At 45.4% G+C, this 16,478-nt stretch overlaps 1 protein-coding gene across 3 annotated transcripts in view; it reads right to left on the reverse strand.

The window, feature by feature from the left end:
* Nucleotides 1-16,478, reverse strand: part of LOC122789296 (prosaposin) — a 705,108-nt gene that overhangs the window by 45,598 nt on the left and 643,032 nt on the right. For 2 of the 3 annotated variants that reach the window (XM_044056611.1, XM_044056610.1), the window contains one exon: nucleotides 6,026-6,130. The exons of the other annotated variant lie outside the window; for it this stretch is intronic. In XM_044056611.1, coding sequence (XP_043912546.1) covers nucleotides 6,026-6,130 — 105 coding nt within the window. The remainder of the gene's footprint in view (nucleotides 1-6,025; nucleotides 6,131-16,478) is intronic. 3 annotated transcript variants of the gene reach the window in all.

Below are 16,478 nucleotides of genomic sequence, written 5' to 3' on the forward strand. Positions count from 1 at the left end.
CTGTTAGCTTCTCTACAGTGGTTTAGATTTCAGTTTGCCATAATTATCTAGTAACAAAACTTCATAACCCCATGATCACTGCACATAAACAGTGAAAAACTTGACAAGTAACAGCAATTTCTTTAGAAACAATATCTAGTATGATGTTGTGGATTGCACCTTCAAACCCAAAAATGAGGTTTAAGGGGTACTTGTCTCAGTGTACCCATAATTAAAAGTAACCCAATTCCAAGGCCATCATATAGAACATTGATTTCACCACTCTGTGGAAGACTTACTTACTGATCAGGTTTTGTAATGAGGAAAGTACAGTTTTGTACCTACCATAAATGTAGATGTTCGAGTGCTAATACAGCTGCAGTCATAACAGATGGGTTTTCCTGCCGTCAGGCAGGTCCTCGGTCGGTCAAATTCCAAAGTCAAGGTCCGGCGTCGGTTGTCGTCGCTTCTTCCCTGACGTCAGTGCAACAGGGGTATAAAAGAACCAGCCAACGCCATTTTCTTCAGTTTTTCTTGCCCCAGATGTCAGGTGCCCCCAGAAGGAAGGTAATACATAAATTTATGTAATAATGCAATACAGTATAATCGAAAAACATTAGTTGCAAGCAAATACAACATAAAAGAATACCCCAATCAGGTTGTATGAGGAAGTGTTGGCCATTAGGCCTGTTCCAGAGGGGAAGGAGGGAGGGAAACCTGGACTGCAGCTGTATTAGCACTAACATCTACATTTATGGTAGGTACAAAACTGTACTATGTTCATCGTGCATACAGCTGCAGTCATAACAGATGGGTAGAATACCAAAGCTAAAAAAGGGGTGGTAGGCACTAGGTGGAACTAGGAGCAGCCAGGATGCCCTGCAAAACTGCAGTGGCAAAACCTGCTCTAGATTTGAAGTATAAAAGCAGGTGAGTGCTTGGAGAAAGTATGCACAGAACTCCAAGTGGCAGCTTTCTAAATATCTTTGGTAGGAACCCCCCTGAGGAAAGCTGTAGAGGTAGCTGTGGCCCTTGTGGAGTGAGACCGGATGCCTGCAGGTACAGTTTTACCATGAAGAGAGTAACAAAAGCGTATGCAGTGGGCTATCCATTTTGAGATTGTCTGTTTGGAAATACGCTTCCCTTGAGCCCCTGTAGCATAGGACACAGAGTTGCTCTGATTTTCTGAAAGGCTTTGTTCTGTCCAAATAACGTAGTTGTCTGTGAATGTCCAAGGAATGTAGTAGTCTCTCCCCTTTGTTTTGAGGTTTGGGGTAAAAGGTAGGCAAGTGGATAACCTGAATCAAGGCTACCCTGGATACTACCTTTGGCATAAAGCAAGGATTGGTTCGTAAGGAAACTCTGTCCTGATGGAAAATGATGAAAGGCTGCACAGCCATGAGGGCTTGTAGTTCCAAAACCCTGCGAGATGAGGCGATAGCCAGCAGAAAGGCTGTTTTCCAGGACAAATATTGCAGTGCTGTTGAGGCAGCTGGCTCAAAAGGAGGCAAAGTCTGTTTCTCTAGAATGAAATTGAGATCCCAAGCAGGCATTGGTTGTTTCCTTGGGGGTTTTATATTCTTAGCCCCTCTGAGGAACTGCCTTAAGAGGGGGTGAGAGAATAAAGGAGGATCAGTGTTGTATTCTGCAGAAATGGCTGAGGCATGGATTTTGATGGTAGAGAATGAAAGTCCACTGCTTAGCATCTCAGCTAAGTACTGTAAAATTTGAGGTAAATTCAGTATTCCAGGGTTCTGGCCCTTTTTCTCATTCCAAGCACAAAACCGTTTCCATTTGGCGGAGTAAGCTTTTCTAGTAGAAGGTCTTCTGGTCTCCAAAATAACATCCTGTACCTCCTTGGAGGGTAGGGTCTGTTGTGATTTTAAGGAATCTTCCATGCGGCTAGATTGAGTGTTTTCAGCTGACTGAATGGTTTTGAAGTTGTGCTGAGTCAGTAGAAGAGGCATTAGGGGCAGGATCCATGGTGGGGAATGCGTTCGGCTTCTCAGGAGTGGGTACCAGTGTTGCCTTGGCCAGTCTGGAGCGATCAGAATTATCTTTGGTCTGTCTGCTCTGGTTTTTAATAGAACTTTGGGCAGCAGAGGAAGAGGTGGAAAGGCATATACTGTCATTGTTGTCCAACTGAAAGAGTGCGTCCACTTTCCAGGCCTGTGGATGAAAGATCCTTGAGCAGAATTTTGTCAATTGGCGATTTTTGTGGGAGGCAAAGAGATCTATGTCTGGCCTTCCCCATGCTCGAATTATCTTTGAAAACACTTGAGGATGCAACTTCCATTCATGTGGATCTGTCATATTTCTGCTTAAGTGGTCTGCCAGCGTGTTTTCCTTGCCTGGCAGGAACTGTGCTTTAAGCTCGATTTGCAATTCCAGAGCCCTGTTCCAAAGAGACATGGCTAGCCTGCATAGGGGGTATGAGTGGGTTCCTCCCTGTTTATGTACCACATTATTGTGGTGTTGTCTGTCCTTATCAATAGCTGCCCTGGATGCAGCAGGTCTCTGAAAGCTATAATAGCATTTATTACTGCTAGCATTTCCTTTTGATTTATGTGTGGTGCTTTTCCTTTTGGGATCATCTGCCCTGAATGCACCGATCTGTCATGTGCGCCCCCCCAGGCGTAATCAGAGGCGTCTGTTGTGATGGTTTGACTTGCTTGAGGCTTGCAGAATGGGAGACCTGTGTTTGTTTGGCATGCTTGAGCCCACCACAGAAATTCCTTTTTAAGACATGGAATTAGTGGTATTGTTTCCAAGCTGTGGCTGTGCTGAGACCATAGGTTTTTCAGGTACCATTGAAGTTTCCTCATATGCAGCTTTGCACATGGGATTAGTAGGATGCAAGATGCCATGAATCCCAGAACCTGCAGGATTTTCCTTGCAGTCAGCCTGGTGAAAGCTGCCAGTTTTCTCAAGTATTGAGTTAGATGCCCTTGTTTCTCTGGCGTGAGGTAGGCCATCTGGGTGTTTGTATCCAAGTTGGCACCCAGGAAAATTATTGTTTGAGAGGGAATTAGCCTTGATTTCTTTTTGTTGACTGTGTATCCCAGGGAATTAAACAACCTTATTACAAAAGCCAGATTTTTCAGATGTATGTGCTTGCTGTCCGCTTGGATCAGGCAGTCGTCCAAATATTGGTATATTTGTATCCCTTGCAGTCGGCAATTACTGATGCCAGGCATTTCGTGAACACACTGGGCGCAGTAGATAAGCCAAAGGGCAACGCAGAGAATTGATAATGTATTGAACCTGCAAGAAATCTGAGGTATCTTCTGCAATCTTGTCTGATTGGGACATGCAGGTATGCCTCCTTGAGGTCCAATGTTACCAGCCAAGACTCCTTGCCCAGCATGGGGAGAAGCTGCTGTAATGTGAGCATCTTGAATTTTGGCACGAGTAAATATGTGTTTAGGATGGATAGGTCCAAAATTGGTCTCAAATCTTTGCCCTTCCTTGGTACCAGGAATAGTCTGGAATAAAAACCTTGACCCTGTTCTTGTGCAGGTACCTCTTGAATAGCTTTCATGTCCATGAGATCTGAAATTTGTTTTTGTGCCTCTGCCCTTTGATTGTGTGGCAGGTTTGGCATGCCTCTCATTTTTGGAAGGGTGTGAAAGTGGAATCTGTAGCCTCTGTCTTTAATGTCCAGGATCCAATTTGTCTCTGTCATATGCCAATTTTTCGAAAATAATGCCAGTTTTCTGCCTAAAGGTGCTGCCATTTGAGCCTTGCTTGGCATGCAAAGGAAAGTCATTGGTTCTGCTTTCTGAATGGCTGTGAACTACCCTCACTACCTCTTTGGGTAGGTGCTTGCCATTGTCGGCCTCTAAACGATCCTTGAGATTGCCCTCTACCCCTCGGGCACCTGTATCTACCTCTTTGGGGTCTGTCCGTGGCTGGAAAGGACCAATTTTTTGAAGGCCAATTTCTACTGAAACGTGGAGGTTGTACCTGTAGGAAATCTTTCACTGTTTGCATTGATTTTGCCTTTTCCTCCATTTCCTTTAATACCTCCTCAGCTTTAACACCAAACAATACATCTTTTTGCAGAGGTGCATCCAGTAATTTAGCTTTGACATGATCTGGTAAGGTTTGCCCTTTGAGCCAAGCATGTCTACGTATGACTGATCCTGTAACAGCAGCTCTACATGAGGCCTCTAAAGCATCAAAACCACATTGCAAGGTAGGTTTACCTACTTGTTCTGCACTATGTATCAAATCCTGCAACTCCTTTAAATCTGGTTGTTCAGGTTGTGACATTTTGCTTCTCAACTGTGATAACAGAAACTGTTGGTACTTTAACATATGGAACTGGCAGTTTAACGCCCTCATGGATAAGGTGGCTGAGGTGTATACCTTTTTCCCCCACCTTTCTAAAGCTCTGGAATCCCTTTCTGAAGGTAAAGGATTTTTAGCAGTGGAGGCCTTGATTCCCTTGGGGCCCTGTGAGATGGTTTCTGGGTCAGCCGCATGGCTTTTGTATAGGAATTGGTGTGAGTCAGGAACCCGGTAATACCTGTCTCGCTTGACTGGGGCTGGAGGTAAAGAGTTTGGGTTAAGGCAGAACTCCTAATACACATCATCAAGGATATCTAAGACAGGGGGTATTAGCCAGAGGCCTGTGCTGAGGGAGCAAGAGAAAATCCCTAAGCCTTTTCTTGGAGTCTGAGTACTCTTGACCTTCCCAGTGGAAGTGTTCCCTCAAGGTATGCAAGGTTTCCCCAAAAGAGTAATCCTCAGGGGGGAGACAGAGGGAATGGACTCCTCTGCATCAGAATCTTTAAAAGGGGAGTATGAATGTTCCTGGTCATTAGAATGTTCTGAAATAATGGAAGCCTGGTCCGAGGAGGGGGATTCTTCTTCCACTCTGGGCCTTTTTTCCGGGGGGGGGGGGGGGTTGAGAACCCCTGATAAAAGAAATTAAGTCTTCAGCCATTTTGAGCATCTGCTTTTTAGGCATGGGGCCTTGAGAAGGGCCCTGTGGGGTTTGTTTTTTAGAATGCATGGCTGTCTTAGACTTAGTGAAAGCCTTGACGGAAAAAGAAGAGGAAGGCCTGAAGACACCTCGAGAGGAGGCAGACCTGTCTAAACTCTGAGTTTAACCGCCAAGAGTGGCTTCGGTATCTGTAGTCTGGGTGTGGGCCGAAGAGCCTGCGGCCTCGGGTACAGAAGACACCGCCAATGAAGTGTCGTCGGTAGTCAGGGGCTGCGTAGGCGCCTCGCTGAGAACTGTACCACCTGTAATCGGCTTGGGCGTGGTATCGGTAGAGGCCACGGACCTCGTGTGTCGGTCCTTATCTTTGAGTCTTTTAGTCAAAATTGGAGTCTGAGTATCAGACGACATTATGTAGTTAAAATTTTTGCCAAAAAAGTGCTGGGCGAACTCCGCCCGATGCTTAATGGTGCGTTTGTTGAATGTTGCCCAAAAACGGCAGGCCGAGACGTCGTGGTCTGGGCCTAAGCAAGGAATGCAGAGGGAATGAAAATCCTTATGCAGTATTTGCTTCCCACATGAAATACAGTTACTAACTTTGTCTGACATCGGTCTGAGGCAAGAAAAGCTCCCCCAACGGGGTACTTGGCTTTCAAGAAGACTTCGGTTGCAGATATTCGTAATCTCAGGAGCTGGCCGACCGGCACTTGTGAACTGCTTCTGCTTCGGGCACCACGCGGCAAGAAAGACTGGGGAAAATGGCGTCGGCTGGTTCTTTTATACCCCTGTCGCACTGACGTCAGAGAAGAAGCGACGACAACTGACGCCGGACCTAGACTTTGGAATTCGGCCGACCGAGGACCCGCCTGACGGCAAGAAAACCCATCTATTATGACTGCAGCTGTATGCACAATGAACATCTCCCTACACAGGTTACAGTGGGTCTTTTAAACTTTATGTAATTCCTCCACTGTTCTACTTCCCTTGCCTACCTTTTTTTCTTTTCTTTTTTTTTAATAATTTTATTAAGGGAAATACTTGTACTGCCAGCATGCTAAATCACTACATGGGGGAGTGCCAAGAAATGCCATCACTTACATTGCATTTGGAAGCGGTTTCCATATTACTGCACCAATACGAAGGTCCCCAGGAACATTTCTCTGCGCCAAGTAGGTTCATCCTAACTGCACACAAACTCAGCTTCTGTTGGTGAAAAACAGAACAAATTACATAACTTGAAAGTAGACGTATGCAACAAACTTACCACAACAGTAGATATCCTACCACAGTCCGCAGGCTGACGCCTGACCACCTTAAAAGCTTGGTGCCCTCCCTCATCTGGACTGATATTACCTTACTTAAGAGGGTCTTTATGTATTTGGTATAAAAGGTGGCATTCACTCATACCATCTTCTTGCTTCCTCATACATTCCTCTGGACAGAGAATGCTATGGGGCAAAGAAATATCCTAGAGTTCCTCACCTCAGAATTCCAACCTTCCTTATGGACCCAAGGAAAAAGGAAGACAACAGACTAGAGGGAAGGTTTTGCTGTCCGTCTTTGGTACAGTCTAGGTAATATACTTTACTTGTGCTCAAAACTGGAGTACAGAAATCCTTCAGTTTTGTTCTGAGGTGTAGGGAAAGTCTGGCAGCTGGACAGTTTACAGTCACTACAATAATGACATGCTCAGGGTCAACTCATCCTTGTGAAACATTAGGCAAGGTTCTTGGCACATTGAGCCCTTGAGCTCAGGCATTCTTCTGGCAGATGTAATGAATTAAAAAGGCCATCTTCCAAGACAGACTTTAAAAATGCATGTGCCATTGTTGATTAGAAGTGATCACAGGGTTATCTCTACAGCTTCTCTGGAGACTGAACCCAGATCAGTCATCCTTGTAGGAATAAATGCGGATGCTTTTGGTTCTGCATTGAACCATCACCAGTGCCAGGCATTTGGTGAATGCTGGCAGCAGTAGCTAATCCAAAGGGCATGGATATAAGCTGGCAATGCATTCTCCACAATATGCCAAAGGTCTCTGCATTTACCCCATGAAAACAGGTACATGAAGATAATAGCCCTCCGAATAAAAACATAACAAGCAGTACTTGAAGGCTCAGTAAATGGAACAAAATCTGCAAAGTTTTAGAACTGTACTTTTTTTTTTTTGGGGGGGGGTCCAATATTTGTTTATTTGATAAAGAATGGTTATCCTGAAACCATCATTTCTTGGCACCAGAAAAACCTTCATTCAAATACTTTTCCATCCATCTTAAAAGTGCCTGCATTTCTGAAAAGGAAGGACTAAATGTTCCTGATCTTTTGGTACATTTCCTGAGGTCTCATCATGAACTGGGGATTGTATTCCCTAGAAACTACATTTGTAAGCTCCGACTTGTGCATCTTGAACATCACTTTTTGGCACACAAGGTCAGCCAACCCTTTCCTTTGGGGTTTGCTGTAAAGATGCATTTAGGGATGGGACAGATTCTCGTAGTCAACTGCTCACTTTGGAGCCTCTCCAAACGACAGGTCATCTGAAAAAGTTAGAGACCAGACTGTCATCTGTGTCACAGGATTGGGGGGGTGGAGTGGTATTTTTTGGAATTAATCCAGGTTACTCTCTTTCCTCAGAATCTGAGGGTCAATTCCCTCACAAGAAACCATTCCTTTTCCTTGTAGAAGGCTGGCCTCCAGACACATGACTATGCTTGATCAAGCTTTAAGTGTTACAGAAACTAGAAAAACACCTGAACTAGCTCAGCTCAATCTTGGGAGGCAGAAAAGTGCTAGGGACTGCTAAGCCACCAAGTTGCAGTAATTGTTTCATACAGACCCTCAGAGGTCTTTACCTTCTGATGAGTGGCCAATGATTTGCAAACCTAGAATGGGGGAGGACTACCTTGGGCATCAGTTTCTTAGCAACACAGACATTATACTCTACTACCAAAGGGATAAGACTCTCCTATGTAAAATTACCTGGTGCTATGGAACAAGCATCTGATTCTTATCTGCTGTTGTCTTTAGTAGCTGTTCAGTCTAGTAAGACAAGGTAGGTAGCAATAGCATGGTGGCCTCCAAATGTGCATCACACACCTCGGATGAAGTATACGTCCATACCAGGAGCTAGTTGTGCACCTTCAGACCAAGGACCTCAATGTTGCCGTCTGACTTTTTTCCCTTAGTTTATTTCATTTTACGGGGGTGTTCATGTAGCTAATGTAGATTTCAAAGATATGGTGGACTGACCTTGACCTGTACTTGGGTGGGCCACAAGAATCTGATAACTGAATTGCTGGCCAATATCAAATTATATTGTGCTCTACCCTCAGCAGTAAACACACTGACCATAGAAGCCTTTTTAAGGGACTTGAGATCAAAACGCAAGGCAATTAGATTTAGTACGAGGAGACATGCACTACAGCACTGTCAAACATACACCTCACAGACTGTCAGTCTGTATTACAAATCCAAATAAAAGCTTCTATAAACACAAACAGATCTTTATCGGGGATTTGGGGTTCTTCCCAGCTCTGCCCTTCAGATAAAGCTTGGCCGAACAAACTTGCAAATCCATTCTCTGTGCCAGCAGTACCATACATCAGTTAATGTGGCAAGAAAACAATGCATGAGAGAATGACATCTTTATACAATGTGTGTGGAAACACCTGTGGGCAGGATGGTGTACTTTTACATATTGTCAAACACACCAACCTGCTTGCAGCAGAGATGAAGTTGAAGTTATGAATGCAGCTGTGATCCACAAAGAAAACCTGGTTCATCATTCACAAACATTAAAATTTTACCCCATAAAAAGTGTAGTTTATCGTCTGATGGCAAGCCACACAAGGGTTTATTACACAAATTGGGCGTCAACCACCAAAAACTCCACACATTAAACTTACAATTCTTACACACTGCAAGACAGGACACATGTACACTGCTATGTTCACAGAAGGACAACACGGTTTGATTTTTTAGGGAGGGTTGGCAAGATTATTCGATGAGAAGCATCAAGTCCAAAAAAAAAGTGACAAAGCTAGGGGGTTTCAGTGATCAAGCAGAGATGAGAATAAGTGTGTTTGCTGGAGGGCAGCAGTACTGCAACAGTGAATCTAAGCAAAACATTTACACAGAAAAATAGCCAAGGATTCAAAAGATAACCACAAAGCCTTCTTTAGCTATGTTAAGAATCTAAGTGGCAACACGCAGATATGCAAATAGCACAAAATATACTGAACCTATTGATATTGCCAACATCCTGGCAGATAGATTCAGTGCAAACTTCACCCCCTCACCTCCAAAAGGGCCCATAATACTGGAAAAGTTTAGTGTTCCAAAAATCAGACGCACAGGTGAAAACAGCCCTTTCAAAAGCCAAAAACAGTGTCAATGGGACCAGATGGTGTCCCAGGCTGAGTCTTGCATGAACTACAGAACGGACTAACCCCCCACCTAAACACGCTGTTCAACCTCAGCCTCTTCACAGGCTACATGCCCCTAGAATGGTGCACAGCAATGGTTATTCTCCACAAAGGAGAAGCCACAACTGACCCTGGTAACTATCGTCCCATAAGCCTGACTAGCATGGTCTGCAAGGCTATGGAGCGCATCATCATGGAACTCATTAACAAAGACATTGGGAACCTCCAAACACTTGACCCGACCCAGTTCGGCTTTAAGGGCAAATCATGCCTACTAAAACCTGGTTGACTTTTTCGAGACAGTCATCACGGCCATAGACGAGGGAAAGGTGGTTCACACAGCCTACCTTGACCTCGCCAAGGCTTTTGACACCATTCCCCACTCTGGTATTACAGAAAAACTCACCAGCCTGAACATAAACCCCTACATCACAAGATGGGATGCCAACTGGCTTACAGACAGAACTCGCACGGTAAGAATAGCAGGCTCCAGGTCAGACTCTAAACCAGTCACAAGTGGTGTCCCGCAAGGCTCAGTCCTGGGTCCCCTACTGTTCGGCATGTACCTCTCAGAAGTACAGGCAAACACAGGAGGACTATGGATAACCAAGTTCACAGAAGACTGCAAACTGGGTGCCATAATTGACTCTCCGGCTGACTGACATCCTCCAAAAGGACCTTACTGAGACGGACACCTGGTCAGTCAGGGCCTCAAGCTAAAAGCCAAAAAATGCAGTCATCCCGTTTGGGGAAAAACAAAACACCCACGAATTACCACATAGGTGGCAGCCCCCTTAATACAGAAGAGGTAATAAGAGATCTGGGGACCCAGGTAGATAGTAAACTCTCCTTTGATAATCATATTGCCAAAGTAGTTAGGAAATCCTTCTATGTGGCCCTTTTAATTACTAAAGGGTTCGCATCTAGAAATAGAGAGGTTATAGTGCCCCTCTACTCATCACTCATTAGACCCAGAGTACAATGCCCCATTTGGGACGTACCTCACAAGACACTTCCAACAGCTGGAAAGACCACAAAAAGTACCTCACCAAGAGGATTACTGGTCTCAAACATATGTCCTATGCAGCCCGACTGAAAAAACTCCATTTGTACTCAGTGGCATATTGCTTACTCAGAAGTTCTCTGCCTGACTTACAAAGCCATGTCCAACTCAAATGATGGACATGCTCCACCTAAAGAAATCCAAGTCAAAGCAAGCCACGCGCTCTAGTGAGCTAAACCTCACCATAATAAATAGAACATGGAGGGACAGGTTTCTGTCAGAGACTCCCCATGCTTTGGAACAAAATTCCAAATTACATCAGGCAGAGCCCCTCACTAACGCTCTTCAAGAGAAACCTAGACGAGTGGATGGGTAACAAAAAAAACACCCCTGGGATCACTTCATTGGCTCTGCTTGACAGATGATCAGTTAATCAATGGGGTGGCGAAGGCAGACTCACTCTGGCTAGGCTTGTAAATGCCCTCTGGCAGATAGCCTAGTACCTACCTATGAACCTATAAATGCCTGAACAGTGGTATGAAGGAATAAAGCCTTGACATGACCCAGGAAACCTGTACTGGATTAGCAGATCAGGTGACAGACTTGCTGGTAAGAAAAATAAGATGCCCATTTTCGGGAGGTGGTTCCCTTCCAGCTTTGCCTGCTGTTCTGGCAGAGTGTGGCAAGGGTCTCAAGCCACCAAAAACAGGTGGTCTGGGAAGGGTATGCAGTGAGGGATACGCAAGCCGGTGACAGTAGCTCCATTATCTTGCATTTGTGGCTGCACATACGAGTGGACTGGGGAAGCAACTTGTATACATCAACACCTGAGGGTAAAGATGAGGTTATGGCCATAACAGAAAGGATTACTATTCGTAGGCTGGTGAAACCATAAACCCCACAAATGTCTGCCCAGAGGAAGGCTCCTCTGTGTAGAAGCTCACTCTGATCTGTAGGGTGATCACACACTAAGGAATGAATAGGTCCGCTTCCAACTGTAGAAGTTTAATAGTTGCAGCACACTGGTGAAAAAAAAAAAAAGATCCAGATTAAAATAATAAAATAAAAATAAAGGAATTTAAGTTGCTAACACAGGTGTAGTACGTGTTGCATTATACACTGCTGCAGTCTACACATTTGGAAAAGATACCAAAACACAGTGAGTTGGAGAAAAAGAATTGGGAAATAAAGGCCCCATAATCACAAGTGTGAATCTTTAACCGGAAGCGACTGCTGAATAGAAATTTAGAAAAAATGTGCATAGAATTCAAAGTTTCTGCTTTAAGAATAGTCTGAAGAAGGTTGTGGTAGCTACAATGGTTCTAGTGCAGGTCTTCATACATCCTGTGACAATTTTATCACAAGCCAACTAAACTGTATCGAGCAAGCTATTTTGCAATAGTCCATTTGTTTACTGGTTTTCCCTCTTTCCCTTTTACAGCTGATCTGACAGGCTTCTTTGGTCATGCACAAAAAATCTCAGCTGTCTGCAGGATCCCTTTAACTATGTTTTGAGGATTAGGAAAGAAAACTGGTGTGTGGCTTAGTTAAGGGATAGTTCAGAAAACACATCAGGCATGAAGAAATGGTTGGTGTGAAGGGATAACCTTGTCCCGGTGAAAAATTTTTTTTGCACATTAAAGCAGAGTTCACACATTCTCCTGGAAAAGGTAAACCATCAAAAACATTTTTTCAAGAGGGCTCCCTCTGTTGAACATCCTGTGAATAAAAAAATATATAAAGTGTTGCCTTGGCATGCAGACTGCAGGGTGTTTAGCAGAAGGAAAGCACAGTTGTGTACACTTACCATAAATGTAGATCTTTTAGTGTACTCACTATTGCAGTCATCCCATTCGGGTTATCCCTGCCAGGGTAGTCCTCGGACAGCCTGAATACCAGAGGCGTAGTATTTCTGCATCGGTTGCTGTCGCTTCAGGACTGACGTCAGGTCGCCGGTAGTATAAAGTAAGGAAGCCAATGCCATTACATTGTTTTTTCTTGCCCTGACAGGAGCCCCCAAGTGGGAGCCAGGATATCGTGGAAGAATCCCACCAGTAGAGAGTAAATACCAAAAAGTTCCTTGTAAGGAGAGAGAGAAAGGGGGGGGGTGGAGGGAGGGAACCCAGGACTGCAACAGTGACTACACCAACATCTACAGTTATGCTAAGTGTACACAACTGTACTACGTTCTTCATGTTTCTCTGTTGCAGTCATCAGATTTGGCTTGATTTCCAAAGCTGAGGAAAAGGGTGGAGGCAATCAAGGAGACTAGGGACTGGCTAAGATGCCCTGCAAGACAGCAGTAGCAAAGCCTGCCCTGGATTTGGAGAGGATAGGCAGGTGCTAACACTTGGTGAAAGTGTGAACAGATGTCCAGCTGGCAGCCTCCAGGATGTCCCTGGTGGGGACGACTGAGGAAATCTGGAGAGGTGGAGGCTGCTCTGGCAGAGTGAGTCCCGACCCCCTTAGGGGGAGGTTTTTCGTGTTGCTTGCAACAAAAATGGATGCAGTGTGCTATCCATTTGGAAATGCTTTGTTTGGAGATGGCTTTGCCCTCTGCCCCTGCAGCAAAGCTGATCAGTAATTGAACAATCTCTCTGAATGATTTAGTTTTGTCTAGAGAGAATCTGAGCTGTCTGTGCACATCTAGAGTGCAGGATCCCTTCCCCCTTGTTTTGTGGGTTAGGGGAAAAAGGTGGGGAAATGAATGGATTGGCCGAGAGCCACACTGAACACTTTGGGCAGGAAGGATGGGTTAGTCCTGTGGGACACCCTGTCAGCATGGAAGATGAATGGCTCTACAGCCATGAGTGCTTGTAGCTCAGACCCTTCTGGCTGAAGTGACTGTCAGAAGAAAAGCTGTCTTCCAGGAGAGAAATTTTAACTCTGCTGAAGATGCTGGTTCAAATGCGGGCAAGGTGAGCTTTTCCAATACGAAGTTTAGGTCCCAAGGTGGGGTAGGTGCTGCTCTGGGTCGCCTCAAGTTGCTAGCCCCTCTTAGGAACGGTTTGATCAGAGGGTGTGAGAAAATGGGGGACTGTGTGGAAATGAGCAGAGATAGCACAGGCACGAATTTTAATAGAGGAAAAGGAGAGATCACTGTGTAGCAGGTCAGCTATGTAATCCAGGATGACAGGTAGGGAGGGCTGGGCCGTATCGGCTCCCTTAGCCCGAATCCAGGTGCAGAAACTTTTCCATTTGTCAGCATAAACTTTCGAGTACTAGGGCATCTAGCCTCATGTATAACCTCTAGAACCTGTTTACTGAAGTTGGCAGTTTGATCAGTGGTCACGGAATAAGTCAGGCTGCCATATTGAGGGTTTGCAATTGGGGATGCATGAATTCTCCTTTCCTCTGGTCAGGAGAGTTGGGGTTTGAGGGCGATGCCATGGCGGCAGTGGGAACAGGCTGTGCAGCAGTGGGTACAAGTGCTGGTGAGGCCAGTCTGGAGCAATCAGAATTGCCCTTAGTTTTTCCTCCCTTATTTTGAGCAGTACCCTAGTGATGAGAGATAGTGGGAGAAATGCATAGACCGAGAGATTGACCCAGGGGAAGGATAAAGCATCCACTTTCCAAGCCATGCAGTAATGCTTCCTGGTGCAGAACTTGCTGAGCTGATGGTTGGTGTGGGAGGCAAAGAGGCTGACCTTCGGGGTGCCCCATTTCTGAGTTATTAGGATGAAGGTTCTTTGGTCTAGCTGCCACTCGTGCAGGTCCAGAAGATTTCTGCTCAAGTGGTCTGCCAGAGAGTTTCGAGAACCTGGCTAGAATTATGCTAACAGGTGGAGATGCATGGCAGAGGCTGTATACCGAAGGGTCATGGCTAGCCTGCATACAGAGTAGGAGTGAGTCCCTCCCTGCTTGTTGGTATACCACATCAGTGGTGGTGTTTGCTTTGATGACAAGGGGCCTGGAAGCTGTTAATGCGTGATGGACAGCCATCCCTTTTTGGTTGATGTGCAGATGGACTTACTGTGGGCTCCATTGGCCCTGTATGCACCTGCCGTCCAGGTTTGCACCCCAGGCATAGTCTGGTGCATCTGGTGAGGGTCTGGGAAGCCTGGGGTGGTGAGAAAGGTAGCCCCTTGTTGTGGGAGCATGCTGCTGCCCACCAAAGAAAGCATTTCCTTAGGCAAGGTATCAATGGTACAAGAGAGTTTCCAGGTCTTGAGTGTTGACACCAAAAGCTTTTTAGGTACCACTGTAGTTTCCTCATAGGCAATCTGGTATATGGAGTGAGTAGAATGCAAGATGCCATGAACCCTAGGGCTTGCATGATTTTCCCTCCAGATAGGTGGGATCTGGTGGCTAGTTGAGAGAAGTAGGCTGTCAGGTAAGTTTGCTTTTTCTGGTGTAAGGAATACCATCCAGGATGCTCTGTCTAGGCCTGCTCCCAAGAATATAATCCTTTGGGTGGGTACTAGTTTGGATTTCTTTTTGACAGTGTACCCTAGGGAAGTCAGTAGGGACTTTACGAAGGCCAGATGCTTGAGCAGCTTTTCCTGTCTGCCTGAATTAGGCAGTCCAAGTATGGGTAAATCTGGATATTCCTTTGTCTGCAAAAGGCAATGGCAGGAGCCAGAGATTTTGTGAAAACTCTGGGAGTAGTAGACAAGCCAAAGGGAATCGCAGAGAAATGAAAGTGCAGAGATCCTGCACTGAAACGTAGATATTTCCTGCATGATTCCCTGATGGGAATGTGGAAGTGGGCCTCAACATCCAGGGTGGCTAGAAAGCATTCTTGGAGAGCATGGGTAGCAGTTGCTGGAGGGTGAGCATTTTGAATTTTGGTATCACCAGGAAGATGTTTAGAATTTATCGAGGATGGGGCACCAGGTGCCCTCTTTTCTGGGTACCAGAAGTCTTGAGTAGAAACCTTGGCTTATCTGTTCTGCAGGAACGTGCTCCACTGTCCTCAGACAGTAGGGAAAAGACTTGCTGTTTCACCTCTGCCCACTAGTTTTGGTGGTAGATCTGGGAACCCTTTTGGGGTTGGAAATGTGGAAAGAAAATCTGTACCCCTGGGACACTATGTTGAGAACCCAGCGGTCGTTGGTAATGGTGGCCCAGGTGCTTGCGTGGAAGGAGAATTTTCCTCGTAGGGGCAAGTGCAGGTGAGGGGAGTCATTGTGAGTTCTTACCATGAGGGGGTGGCTTAGAACTCTCTGGTTTTGAAGTGGAGGAACTCCACTGCTTCCCTGTGGCTGCTGTCTGGGGAGGGGGGGGGGGTCTGCTTCTCAGGGGTCTGGGCTGAACTGACCTGGTGGGGGCAGGAAAGGACCAGTGCTTGAAAGGGCAATGCCTGCTGAACCTGGGTGGCTGGACCTGTAGGAAATCCTTAACTGTCTGCATCAATTTAGCTTTTTCTTCCATCTTTAAGACCTCCTCTGACTTGGTGCCAAATAAGTTGTCTGAGCAAGGGTGCATCCAATAATTTAGATTTGACATGGTCTGGCAGGGGCTGATCCTTAAGCCGAGCATGCCTTCGAAGGTCAGAACTGGTGGCTACCCTGCAAGAGGCTTCTAGTGTGTCAAAACCACAGTGTAAGGTGTGCTTAGTTACTTGACTTGCAGAATGCACTAACTCTTGTAATTCTTTAGATTCTGCACAAGCAGGAAAGGAAGACACTGAAGAGTTCCATGGTATGTTGCTGAAATTTTAAGATATGGAAAAAAATGTGCGAATCAGGGACTCAGTTAGGGACTCTAATACCTCATAAAACAAACTGAATGCCAGGCTTAAATAAAAACGATTCGCAAAGATAGTGTATAAAATCTTTACTAGTCCTTCCCGTTACTTCGGCTCAACAGCTTGAGCCAAGCACTAGTAAAGATTTTATACACTATCTGTGCAAACAGTTTTCATTATTTCAGCCTGGCATTCAGTCGTTTTGTATGTTTGAGACTTTGGTGCTTGTGGTTTTTATTTGGGCTCTAATACTGGTCAGGTTTTCTGGGAGCAGGAGGGGAGGGTGTCAGGAGTCAAACTGAACACCAGGAATACAAACATTGTCCACAACATTCAAGAGTGAGGGAATGGCCAGGGGTCTGTGCTGTGGAATATATAAGATTTCAGTCTCTTTTTAGACTGAGGGTAGTTCTGACATTCTCACTGGAAATGCT

This window comes from Protopterus annectens, chromosome 14.part0, assembly GCF_019279795.1.
Source record: "Protopterus annectens isolate FY-2018-M chromosome 14.part0, PAN1.0, whole genome shotgun sequence".
Lineage (NCBI taxonomy): Eukaryota > Metazoa > Chordata > Ceratodontiformes > Protopteridae > Protopterus > Protopterus annectens.